A 13577-nucleotide genomic window follows, 5' to 3' on the forward strand; every position below is an offset into this window, starting at 1 on the left:
ATTATTTATAGACTAGTACATATTATAATCTACTGTACTACCTAAAACCTTTTTAGTTAAAGTGGCAACTCAATGTGAAGTTAGGACACAATACAATATCTGTGAACTGTTTTGCTGTATTTTAATTCATCACTCACACCCACAGGATTTTTCTCTTGCCAGCGTTTCCTTTTTATATTTTTCGACACATTCTGCTTTGCTGCAGACAATTCACTTTTCCCGATGAACTCATAACATATTCATATTCCCTCTTTTGTTTTGCAAAGCCAATATTGTATTTACATGCCACAAGATCGGGAGGTAATTACAAATCCGCGCATTAACCCAAGAAAAAAAAAGAAAAGAAAAAAAAGAGAGAGAGCGGCGTGCAGTGTGTGATCGGAATATTCACATCTGCCGCGAAGAGTTCCAAGTGCTATCCTCCGACAGCCTCCTCCTCTGGCCTCCACTGCTAACAAACACCAAGCGGATGAGCTAATCGAGGCGTTAATGTCTCCGCGGCCCGAGACGAGGGAACCAAAATAGCTTCGCGGAGCCGCGCTCACAGCGCAATAACACTAAACAGCAACAGGTCCATCCCATTAGGCCCGGTGCCAAACTCTTCCAAGGCATTAAACCTGCCGTGGCCTGGGCTGCAACCATCCGCCCTGTCCAGAGCGTCTCTGGATCCCCTCGTGATGATCATCCATCACGCCGGCCCACCTGCGTCTCATCATTTATTAACCGTTACACAGCGGACCTTCTCACTGCAGCCAGGAAAGACGGAGGGCGAGAGAGGGAACGTCGGACGGCTCCGGTGTGGAAGGAGGTTGAGAGGGGAGAGGAATTTCACATCGGAGAAACACGCTGTTGACAAGGAGACGCGGCTAAAAAGATACGGAATTATACTGTCACAGTCACGGGGCGACAGAGAGGTGTGCAGAAGACGAGAGAGATGAGACAGAAGACGAAGACGAGAGAGATGAGACAGGGGCCAATAAGTGCATGAGGAGAGGGGAAGACAGATGGAGGGAGAAGACCGGAGGGGGGGAGTCAAATGAGAGCAGAGAATTGGGAGGACGGGGAAGGCGGAGGGGGAGAGGGGGGGACATGGGCGAGGGGGGAGGAGGGTGATAAAATGAGGGGGACGTGACAGAGAGAGAGAGGGATGGAGAGCGAGAGGAGAGAGAGAGAGCTGCACCTGCTTGTTTAATGGGCTCGGAACCATCGCGGCTCAATTTAATGGCACTGGGAGCGGCTGGCCGACCCTGACGGGCATGAGAATGAGGCGGAGCTGCACCGAGATCAACCAATCAGGGCAAGCAGGTAAAATTCACCCCCCCCCCCCCACACACACACACACACACACACACACACACACACCCCGACGCGTGTCGCCAGATGTGCGACAAGGCCGCTCCGCACAAAGCACAGATGCATGTCATCATTATTAAAGGATCATTTCACTCTAATTTACAGCAAAAAAATGACCCCCCCAGTCGTCTCCAGTCAGCCGTGTTTGTGTATCTGACGGTTCCACCTTAATATTAGCACAAAAAGAGCTGAAATCGGCGACTTTGAAAAAGTTGCGTCTTTGTTTGCGTTTTCCGTTTATTCAAAGTATCAAATGTTCCCATTTAATGAATTCTAACAACGCAGTGAAACACTGGCAGTTGTTTGAGTTAACATTGCAGTGCGGTCACGTTACTGAGAACTAAAATTCTCCATGGATTCCACAACCAGGATGCGAAGCTGGAGCAAAGAGAAGCGGGTAAGCCGCTGGATGCTGCTCCACGCCAGGCGGATTTACCGTTCACGCGCCGCTGAAAGATTTTCCTCTGCAAACGACAATTCACTTCACTCCCAACTGGCTTTGACACAAGTTGTGTTAAACCCCTCCTCCCACCCGCGGTGCCCAGCAGCAGTCAGCGAGGGAGCGGTCAGCGCGCCGCAGCAACAGATCAGATCGATCCGCTTGAACGTGACGGATGGTTTCTACCAAAGCCATTTCCAAGTTTCATCTCCCATTTCTAAATTCTTCCAGCAGTTTCTCCAGTGGACCGATAAATTAGATGAATCAAACAGATCTCAGAAATGGTCGGTGTTGCCTGCCTGGACTCTTCTTGAGGAAAAACTGCTTTGGTTCAGATGTGACATGCAGCCTTCCTCTAATTGTTGCTAATCCGATTTCTAAGAAGAAGTTGGTGAGCAAGATGGCCAAACACCTGTTGAATATGCAATCAGTGTTCAACGGCCAGCATGCCGGTCACAGTCCTGGGGAAGTCGTCCATCCTACCCTACGTTGGTTGCAGTGACTTAGCGTTTCCACTGGCCCCGACACAGCGTTACCATTTTGGTACCTGCTTCCTTGGGGTTCCAAGCATGCTGACCAGGACCCATAGTGGTGTCGTAGCACAGAGCAAGGCACTGATTGGGCAAGAGTTTGGACCAAAGTCGAGTCGGAGTCTTTCACGAAAAAAAACAAACCATTTTCCCCGTATTAAAAACCGAAATGTTTTAGAAATTGTACCATGGGCCAACGAAGAGCTGCAGACGTTTCTGTTCTCGGTGGCCGAAGATAAAGCTAGTTAGCTAGTTAGCGACATTGAGCAGAAGCTGCTCATGCTGAAACATGTGCACGACGTCCCGGCACGCCAGCGGTCCAGCTGAGTGTCTTGCCAGCGCTTCCTTCACAGCTTGGCGCTCTGGAGACTTGCAGAGAACTTTGAGATGGAGGAAGCCGCTCTGCTGTGTAAACAGAGAAGAAAACACACCAGTGCACAAAACACAGATGTTTGTGCTCGTGCTGTGCAAGTTTGTTTTTTATTCTTTATATCTCGCCGCTTTGACCTCCGGACACGGACGGAAGCGTGTTGCGGGGTCTGCAGAGGGCCCAGCCTCCTCCCGCAGCTCGCTCATCTCTACCAGGAAACAGTTCGCTGCCTCCCACTGAATCGCTGATGGAGATTCCCTGCTGCTCTCCGCCCACACGCTTTGTGTCGGGAAGGGAAAAACTGGCAGCGGCTGTCTGACTGTCAGTTTTCTGCGCGCGCCCAAATGTGTATATTTATACGTGTGCATTGTTCCGTCTCGATATATATTCAAGTTTTACAGGCGGCGCCAAGCAGCAGGGTTCCAGCGTGGATGGAAAAAAATTGAAATTGCAACGTACGACAAAGGCGGCAAAAGTCTTCCGCGTCGCCGCCTACTGCCGCTTTTCCGCAAACTGAATACCAACTCCCCCCCCAACCCCCCCCTTCAGAGGAGAGTGATGGGAGCGTTAATTGTATGCAGCTTTGGGGATTGATTGCAGGGCTGGTGCGGGGAGGGGAGGGAATGATGTCTCCTTCCCCCGGAGAGCCTTTTGCATGGGGATTTTTATGCGCCGCGCTTGGCATTTGAATGGGCGCCGCATCCCCCCCACGGCGCGTTTAAAGTGATGTGACAGCAGTTGGGGTGGGTGAGTGGGGCCGACGCTCACATCAAAGCCCCCCCTGCAACAGTGCACGCGTACACGTGCGCTTACTCATGCACAAAACACATTTCCATGCTCTCATTTGCTTTCATCCCTGTTCTCATTTACCGGCGCGGCCTAATTTATCTGTTGATGGCGGTGGGTTGTTGTTGGGGTTTTTTTTTTTCCTTTTCCCCTGAACAAGGATGTGCAGCCACATCCTCCAGATGCAAAAAGAAGAAACTGGAGGGGGAGAGTCACTTAAGATGTGAGTCCTGGTGACACCTTGAGCGGCCGCCGTCAGCGCCGCCGCTCGTCAACCATCAGAGGAACAGCTGCTTCATCAGCAGGCACTTACAGTCGCTGAATATTTAATGCTTCATTTGTTTAAGGCTCCTCTTCACTTCAGGTCCAATCTGCACCATCTGGGAGGGAGGGAGGGAGGGAGCGAGGGAGGAAGGGAGGGCGGGAGGAGATCAGAGAAGGAAGGGAAACCAGCGCCCTCTGCTGTCCGCCGTCCGAGACGCCCGCAAACGAGAGGGAACGACACGTTGAAATACTTTTGGTTGCCTTCCAGGCGTTTTCTGCAGCTCATAAAAATACTCTGCCACGACTAATATTTTATTTAACACGTTTTTTTACTCCCCCCCCCCCTCCTCAATCTGACATTGAAAATATTTAAATAAGGCTGCAAAAGAGGGCGCTGGAAGCAGATCCTCTCCGTCTGCATGGCTGATAAATTCTGGATGAATCACAGGGGTTCTTTGCTCCCGCCGCAGTTCAAGCTCGGCCTCGCACAGCAGAGGATCGCTAAATATTAATGGGTGGGTGAGGGGTGAAGTAGGGGAGGGGAAGGGTGAGTGGGCGGGGGTGGTGGGGGAGCAGAAGCTTAAATAGGAGATATAAACAAACGATGGTTTGCCAGAGAACTGACTCAGCAGCAGCAACAGCAGCAGCAGCAGCAGCAGCAGCAACAGCAACAGCAGCGGTGGTGGTGTGGAAGCCAGAAAGTGAGGGGGAGGAGAAACAGAATGAAGAAGAGTCCATCAGAAGGTTATTCCTCAGCAGGAGGAGCTTCAAACACCGACAGAAGTCGACTTGTTTCAAGTTCACTGTTTTGTTGCTCCGTCAATGTTTCTCAACAGACATGATTTTTTTTTTGTGGGGCTTACGGCATGAGAGAACACACAGGAAAAAAAAACCCTCTGCAGCAAAGTTGCTGTGATCAATCTGAGGCTCTGACGGCAGAAAAACATTCTTTCATGTTGTAGCCCAAAAAAAAAAGAAAAGGAAAGTGCTGCTTTGCTGATTAAATCCTCCACATCAACACAGCAGCCGCGGTCCTGCACGCAGGCGGTTCCGATTGTGCATGCCAGCCAGGAGGAAGCGCCTGCCTGCGCGGACTCGATGGGTGAAGGCGTCCACGCCGTTTATAGTCTGGCACCACTTGAGAGAGTGTTTACCAGGGTTTTCTTTCAAAGAGGACGATGAAAAGAAAGTGGAAATTCGGCACTTCCACACACACACGGACACACACACACACACACACACACACACACACACACACACACACAGACACACTCACTCTGCTCGTCTCCCGGCAAGAGAGATGAAAGTAGATGCAAAATGACAGAAGAGGTTTCGCTCTTATCATTCTGCAGCGAGACGACTTGCAGAGGTCTCAAAGGTTAAAAAACAAACAAACATCATTTTCCACAACTGCTAGAACTGCATTCCACACCAACACAGCTGATATTGTAAGTATGCATTCCCTCCAAAAGGACAGAAGATGAACTTTTAAAGTTTCATACTCTCAAAGAGGAAATATATTTCATTGCTATTCTCCATGTATGTTGGATGGTGTGCTGCCAAGTGCCTTATTAGATAGGTACACTTCTTAAAACATGTATTTCTCCTGTTCTACCACCAGAGGTCAGTGTTGTCCTTCTCCAAAGCTTGAAAAACCTGAGCAGGGTTTCCCATTTTAAAATCGCCTTCTCCAAAATACAGGAGGATGACTTCTTTACAGCAAATTGCATCAAAATTGTTCTCGACAAAGATTAAGGAAGGAATTTCTTCCTATCACGCAATATTTATTATCTGAACACTTGGTGTGTCAAATAACAGGGGTACCATGACTCTTGTTACAAGTGAACAAACTGTAAAACTGTTTTGGGCAACTAACTTTGCTTCGACTACCTTCTAGACATTTTCACTTGAAGTTACTTGTCAGTAGTTAGTGTCAGTGTTTCAGGTCAGACAGTTGCTGATAGTAGTTGGAATAAACTGACAGATAAATGAGTGTATTTACAACTTTTTAATTTTAATCACTGGATTAATTAAAAAGACAATAACTAGTACTAACTAATTAACTAACTCTGCCATGAATTGTCATCCGTGGATGCGTTGAAGCCATGCTAGTTAGCTGAATGCTAATTAGCCCGGCCCCACGGGTAGCTGCATCCCCGCTGTGTTGCAGCGCTACCGCGGCGGGCTGAAGGAGCTCAGCTCCGAGAGCACTCTCAGCAGGTGCGACATAAGTTACACACTCGGAAGATCTCTGCCGATCCACTCAGACTGCAATGCATTATGGGTTGACTGCCAAATACACTAAACCTGTCCAGTCTGAATCTGCCAGGCTCTTAAAAGGTGAGCAACAAGTCAGAGCTTAACAGAATTAACTCTCGGTGTTGCGCGGCTGCATCTGGCTTCCCGAGGAACCGACGCTCTCCCTCATTGGTTGATACAAGAAGCACCTACATTTTGAAGTAGAGTAATGTGAGCCGCCCCACCCGTCTCCTCTGAAGTGTGTCATTTCCTGCGTGGCGGTTTTGAATTCCCACCTTCGCCCTCCTTTGAATGCTGAACGCTTCACACTTCCTCCCTCCGCTGCTGCGTGACTGACGGCCGCCCTGATTAGCTCCGACGCTGGCGCGTCGTGAGTGTGTGCGGGTTGTGTTTAATAAACATTGCTGAACTTGTCCGAACGCAACCCCTGAAGCCTGGCATCACTGACGAGCATCCTAGAGGGGATGGGAGGATAACAAGACGGTCACGCGTGAGCGTGAATTAACGTGTTGGAGTGTCGCAGGGTGTGACGGAGTGAGGAGCCAACACACGTGGGCAGTTCAAAGAGGGTTTCAAGAAAGATGAGGGGTTGCATCACTGCGAGACTCCTTCAACGATTGAGTCAAATTAGTTTCGCTTCTGCTGACTCTCCTGGTTTCCATGAACTCAACGCAGCTTTTTAATGTTGCCTTTTCACAGACGTAAAACTGGATCCCAGCATGTTTAAATTCCCAAACGTCAATGGGAAACTCATTTGCTAATCTAGAGCTTTGTTGTTCTTTCTCTCTCTCTCTCTCTCTCTCTCTCTCTCTCTCTCTCTCTCCCTCTCTCTCTCTCTCTCTCTCTCCTCACCCCAACTGGTCACAGGCAGATTACCTCTGGCCCACTGGAGTCTGGATCTGCTCCAGGTTTCTTCCCACACGGGAGTTTTTCCTGGCCACTGCCGCACCTTGCTTGTTCTGGGGGGCCAGTTGTTTTTTTCTCTGATTGTACGATGCGTTTTGAGACACCTTTGGGTGTGATTTAGCGCTGTACAAATAAAAGCTGATTGACTGATTGACTGGTTGGTTGGTACAATTCTAATGGCCGTGCTCCCCACGGTCCTGAAGTGAACTAAAGTCAAGTAAAAGTTGCTGTGAAACCTCAACAGTTTCAGGGGCTGTGAGCATTTAGTAACTGATGATGAATTACTTCTTCTCCATGCTCCTTTTTTTGTTTGCGTTGTTGCGCATGTGTATGTGTGGGTGTGTGTGTGTGTCTGTGTGTGTGTGTGTGTGTCTTATTTGCCTCTACGGCTGCTCGCTAATCTGATGCTGCCGATAGAGCTCACTCCCAACAGACCGCTGAAAAAGAGCAGATGTGGACCTGAACTGCACGCACACGCACACGCACGCACGCACGCACGCACGCACACAAGCACACACACACACACACACACACACACACACACACACACTTGTAAGGTTGTTTTTCCCCGGTTATGCTTGTGTGTGTACGTGAATTTTATTTGTAGATGAGTGAAAAGGTTCTTTTGTGTCCGATGCTGCATCTTCATGTGGTTTCCCTGCGCTGAGTTTTTTGGTTACGCAACCAGTGTGACTGCGTACGTTTGTGTGAGTGTGTATGATGAGGGGTAGTGGGTGGGGGTGGGGGTGTGGAGAGACCCCAGGGCTAAATCTACCCCACTGTGAATGACTGCTGGAGTCTTAACAAATGTGTGTGTGTGTGTGTGTGTGTGTGTGTGTGCATTTTTCAGTGGGTCTTTATGCATCTACTGTACGGGCAACTGGCTTCTTTGATGTTTGCTCTCCCTGTGGACATAATGTCAATCGACTCAAAGACTATTATACTGTAAGTAGTATTGCGTGTGTGTGTGTGTCTCCGTGCGCCTGCAGGCTGCTGCTGCTGTGCTACACACGTGGCTTTGTACGGATCTCCGTCGCTGTTCAAAAGTGTTTTTTTTCTCTTGAAAGTAACCACTTTACATGTTACACACATGAGCAAAGTCCGTTTCTAATATTAGCACTCGCAAACTGTGGAACCACACACAAACACACACACACACACACACACACACACACACACACACACACACACACACACACTAAATCAGGATGAATAAAGCCCAACAGTGAAGCTCCCTTCAGCCTCGGGAGCGCGCGCCTCCTCATCCACGTTGCCACACAGGCGCGTCTTTATTGTGCACATTCATCACACACGCTCGCACGCACGCACGTACGCACACAGACACACACACACAGCACACTATATCAACTTTATCTCTCTGTGCCGTATTAGCTGCTTACTGCCTTCATCTCTGTCTGCTTGGCTCTGCGCTCTCCAGAGCATATTGCCAACAGAACGAGGTCAACTGCAGACAAGAGAACTGCGCAAGGAAGAAAAAATATAAAGAGTTGCGAGAGCTGAAGATGAAAGATGGGCTGGATTAGACTTTAGCTTCCACTTTGTCAGTGTGAGCAGGACTGGCAACAACAACATGGAGCCACAACACAGCACCGCTGCGCCGGCGGGAAACAAATTCGAAAAACAACTTTCTTTCACAGGTGCAAAGGCAAAACAACAGAAAAAGATGGACGGATTAAGATGCGGCTCCTACCTTTGATGAGAGTTCCGGTGACCAGTTTGTGCAGGGACAGAGCGAACTTGACCAGCCCCTGCTTGCAACGTTTGGCGCATCCCGTCATCCTGGCCGCCAGCCGGGACACGGCGGGCTCAGCACAGCTGCAGCGGCGCCGGGTCCGAGCGTCTTCCCACTCTGTGTCCTGGTCGCCGCGCAGGAAGCCGCGGGTGGAGCGAGCGCTCTCTGAGCTGCGACGCCTTTCGCCCTGTCGAGCTGCGGGGAGACGGCGAGAGAGAGAGAAAGGGAGGGGGAGGGAGAGAGAGGAGAGAAAGAGAGAGAGAGAAAAACAGAGAAATGGTGATCTCCCCCTGATTTCCCAACTCCTCCTCCTCCTCCCCCGACCCTCCTCCGCCTCCCCAAGTGAGTGTAACCAAATTAGTGACAGCTTGAGATGTGTGTGTGTGTGTGTGTGTGTGTGTGTGTCCGCGCAGAGGAAGAGGAAGGAGGATAAAGAACTAAAAAGCCGAGCCCCCTGCCAGGAGGACTGAAGAGCAGCATCGTTCAGCAGGACTCTCTTACTTTCCAAGTTTCCCCCTGAAACTTGTTTTTTTATTTTTTTTCCCCTGGAGCTTCTGGAAGTGAGGCGAGTGAAGCAATCCCAGTCCCACTTTGCTCTCCTTCAGCTTCCCGCCTCTTATCTCCCCCCCCCCCCCCCCCACCCCACCCCACCCCACCCCACTGTTTTCCCCCTCTTCTCCCCTCTCGCTTATCGAATTTATCCTCTCCTTTTAAGTGGGGAGCTGTAATCCACTTTCAGCACCAGCGACAATAGACAGCTCCCCACAAAGCAGAGCAAACACACTGCGCTGGCGCTCTCTCGCTTCTCGCTCTCTCTAGGCAAACACACAGATGCGTGCACAAACACACAGATGCGTGCACAAACACACGCGCACGCACTCCTCTGTCAAGCCCTCCCAAAGCCCGTGTAACAGATAAATATCAGCTAATAACCTGAGCTGCGTGCTATTAATTTTTTCCTTTTAGCATCAGCACAGCTGATTTGGCTTTCTGTTGTCGTGACAACTTTTGTCCGGGTGATACCAAACAGAAGGGACCTGCTGATAACTTTGAATAACAGTGCATATAATACTGACGCTTTTGATTCATACGGGTCCATCCACCATTTGTCTTCTTTATCACAAGCTTTTGACGGTGGAAACTTGGAAGCTGTTTGGAGACCTGCAGTATAAGCCTCCTTGTACAGTGAAAGAGCATGGTGGAGAATATCAGGGCATGACTGACACCACATTTAAAAACAGACGTATCTCATTAGGCTGACCGGCCTCATTATTTTGACATATGTCCTGTTATGGCGCAATGCAACCGACTTCGTTCAACCGAGTTCATTATGAATTCCATTAGTCTGCATTTCATATAAACATGACGGCTTTATTACACACAGCTCACCAGTACAGTATTTGGTTTGAATGTGTATACACGTTTTAATAATTCATGCTGCCCAGCAGTTGCGTAGGCTCCAGAGTGTAAGGTACACAAAGTATTTTTTTGTTTTGTTTTTTTAATACTGTAGCCCTGTTTGTGCACACGTTCATTTCAGATGTCTCACAGTGTTGCCTAATATTATTATGTGTGATAATGACAATGAAGGATTCTAAAATCTCCAGATTACAGCGAAAGGGGGCAAAAGGCATATAATAATAACCGCTAATCCTATTTCAAAGCTATTTTTGCACGTTGTTTACGGTGTTGAGCACTCAGAGCTGCTGGCAACAACAACCGTGAAGAGAGATGTGATGCAGGAAATGCAATTAATCCCTCATAAAGGGTCAAAACTGAAATAAAAGCATTCTCGTTGTTTCCTTTTAGCGGTTTTCATAAATCACCTCTGTGAAGAACTTCACTGACCTCCATGGCTGCGATCTCAGCTAATCAGTAACCCTGTCAACCAACTGGTCAAGCTGTGTCCAACTACTCGCAGTAATGGATGGTGTGACCCTATGGTCAACACCTCGGCCAGGCCTGTGGCACGCACCCATTATTATAATTTGCATAATATTCCAAAAGAAATGTCTGGAAAGGGGGTAAAAAGAAAAGGAGGTACAAGAAAGATGTTGCAGGGCCGTAATCTTATAGTGTCCTCGAGCTATATTTAGCCCGGAACCGCCTGTGGTTTGTGGACCGAAAGCTCTGCGGTAAAACAGGGTAATAATGGCAAAGCAAAGAGGAGGAGAAATGAGGAAATAGATGTAAACAGACGCTTTGGGGGGGGAGAGCAAGAGCTGCAGAGCAAGGCAAGCAATGAAACAATAAAAATGCAAATGAAAGGCATATAAAAGCAGGAGGAGCCGATGGAGAAGCAGCCTGCCAACAGAGTGCAGGGTAAAAAAAACAAAAAAGACTCGGGGCCTCCGGTCGTGCCAGGACTGATCTGCCGTCCAACAGAAAAGGGGTTCTGAAAGCAGGTTGGGGGGGGGGATCAATATTTTTCCACTCTGAACGGTCTGGTGCACACTTTTATCAAAGTGGGAAGAAAGTGGGCAGCGATGGGTGGAGGAGGGGGGGGGGGAAGAGAGAGAGAAAGGCGACAGTGAAGAGAAGACGCGGGGCAGAAAGTGAAGAGAGTGAAAGAGTTGACAGAGGAAATAAAGGAAGGAGGCAGATTGTTTTCCGAGGCAGCGCCACTGTTTTGGCCATTAAGCATGAAGGAGATTACAGCGTCGGAGAATTTGCATAAACACGCTCCTCTATTACCGCTCCCATTGTTCATGATTAATGAGATTAGGCTTGCCTTTGCACACAGATTCGGGGATGTAATAGCAGATAATTGCTTGTCTCTTCCCAAATTAGAAGCTGCTTTGGTTGATGCTTTTATAACAACGGCCCGCTCAAAGTGATGAAAGTCTTCTTCTTTTTTTCACCCCGCCCCCCCCCCCATCTCCCCCCAGCCCCGCTTGGAAATAGATTGTGATTACAGAAGGCAGCAATAAACAGCATATAAAGTGCTTAAAATTTAATGGAAAAATTAAAATTAAACGCCCATGTGTAACATTTCAAAGCAATCTATTGGTTGGGGATTGAGCGAGAAGTACATAGGCAGTATACGTTTGCAGCTCTGTCTTCTGCTCTCACTCATCTCTGCTCCATTTCTGCCTGATGCCTTCCACCCTTAATTAAGAGGCGGAATACACTCAAGGTTCCCGCCTGCTAAAGGGCAGTTTTGTTTTGTTTTTTACCATCGCCACTGTGGCCTTCAAGCTTGTTGTATAGCGGAGAAAATTGCCCTGTCCTGCCCCCGAGAAAACCGCGATCTGCCACAACTGAAGCTGTTTGGGTATAAAATATAAATAACTTGAGTGTTTTCCTTGGCTCATAATCAATGTTAACATTTACATAAAGAGCCGGAGGTCAGTTTGCGCCCTCATATATCTACTGGAATTTTTTCCCGCTGACTTCACAGCAAGAACAAGAAGGATGATACATCAAGAGAGGCATCAGAAGCAGAGGAAAAGCAAAAATGAACCTCAACAGGGTTTGCAATTTGCTTTCTTTACAGCGAGACAATGCTGCATCGTGCACATGGTTCTTTACAGAGAAATAGGAAAACACATACAGTACATATGAAGACGACGGTTTCGGATCGGGGTTGGTGGAAGGTGGAAGGTGGCGATTAGGGTGCATAAAGAAAATGCAAACAAGCAGGGAAAGGAGCTTTATGGAGGTAGAAATAACCACAGAAGGGTAAAGAAAAGACGGAGGGAGCGGGGGACGACACAAGAGAGCTGGTTGAGTGCAAAGAGAGAGAAAAGACACGATGGGCAGAAAGAAAGAGACAAAAAAAGGGAGGAGATGTGAAAAGCTGTCAGAATTGAATCAGCGGCGGCCGGCTGCACGCTCCGATAGCACCTCGCCTCTATATATATATAACGGAGGCAGAGATGGAGCCGATGCAGCCGCAGCGACAGACGCAGACACAGGGGTTGGAATGAAAGCAAGGCGTCACACAGCCGCTGACAAGACAGAGACACGGTGCAAAATCTGCAGCCGCGCAGCAGGCGGAGCGCTCAGCCGTGAGTGCCGTCTTCCACGCAGCGGCATTTTTAGCACGTTATGCATCTGTCTGCATAATATGACATTATCCGTCCGAGCTTATCACACCCACACGCCTGACGCGACACACACGCGCACACACACACACACACACACACACACACACACACACACGGACAACAGGGATAGTAGATCTCCAGCACAAACAAATAAAAAAAAAAGAAAACACAACAAACACCTTGCAGCGTCAAGCCCCATCTGGCCGGCCGCAGCAGCAGCAGGACCAATCCCCTTTTAGAGCCCATCCTCAGGTGTGTGAGCAGGAGGCCGCGGCCCCGGAGGCCCAGTCGTGCCGAGTCGTGGAGTCGACGACGCCCAGCTGCAGCCGCAGGGCGCTCAGGGTGTCAGTGGCAGCGACAGAGTGACAAGACGGCGTCTCATCTGACACTCTTGTTCCAGAAACCTCAAAACCCAATCCCAGCCCCACAACTCAAGCCGACCCACAAATCAACACACACACATGCAATCAGAAACTCTGACCCAGCTGTGTTTTCACCGTTATTTCTGTAACAGATCAAGAGTCCCCTTCCCCCCTCTTTCTTTCTTTCTTTCGTTCCTTTTTTTTATATATACGAGAGGTCCCTTCACACACACACACACACACACACACACACACACACACACACACCCCTCCCATGTGGTCCCCCACTCTGGCCTATATGTGAAAACCAGAGCCCAAGCTTTGGCATCATTAACATCCAGCACGGAAAATTAATTAACACCGGGGTCATTAACTCATGTAAACAAGACGTTAGGCAACACGCACGCACTTCACCCAAGGGTGCGAATCCTGTGTGTGTATGTGTGTGTGTGTGTGTGTGTGTGTGTGTTTGTGTGTGAGTGTGTGAGTGTTAATAATGAAGGTGA

The 13577-nt window shown here is 49.0% G+C and overlaps 1 protein-coding gene across 1 annotated transcript in view; it reads right to left on the reverse strand.

Moving 5' to 3' along the window:
* kcnip1a (Kv channel interacting protein 1 a) overlaps nucleotides 1-13577 on the reverse strand; it is a 42331-nt gene that overhangs the window by 27997 nt on the left and 757 nt on the right. Inside the window, exon 3 of the mRNA XM_076046648.1 lies at nucleotides 8619-8855. Within this exon, the coding sequence (XP_075902763.1) occupies nucleotides 8619-8706 (88 nt within the window). The 5' untranslated portion in view covers nucleotides 8707-8855. The remainder of the gene's footprint in view (nucleotides 1-8618; nucleotides 8856-13577) is intronic.

This window comes from Nelusetta ayraudi, unplaced genomic scaffold (assembly GCF_046127955.1).
Source record: "Nelusetta ayraudi isolate G7.1 ecotype Tasmania unplaced genomic scaffold, CSIRO-AGI_Nayr_v1 ptg000090l, whole genome shotgun sequence".
Classification (NCBI taxonomy): domain Eukaryota; kingdom Metazoa; phylum Chordata; class Actinopteri; order Tetraodontiformes; family Monacanthidae; genus Nelusetta; species Nelusetta ayraudi.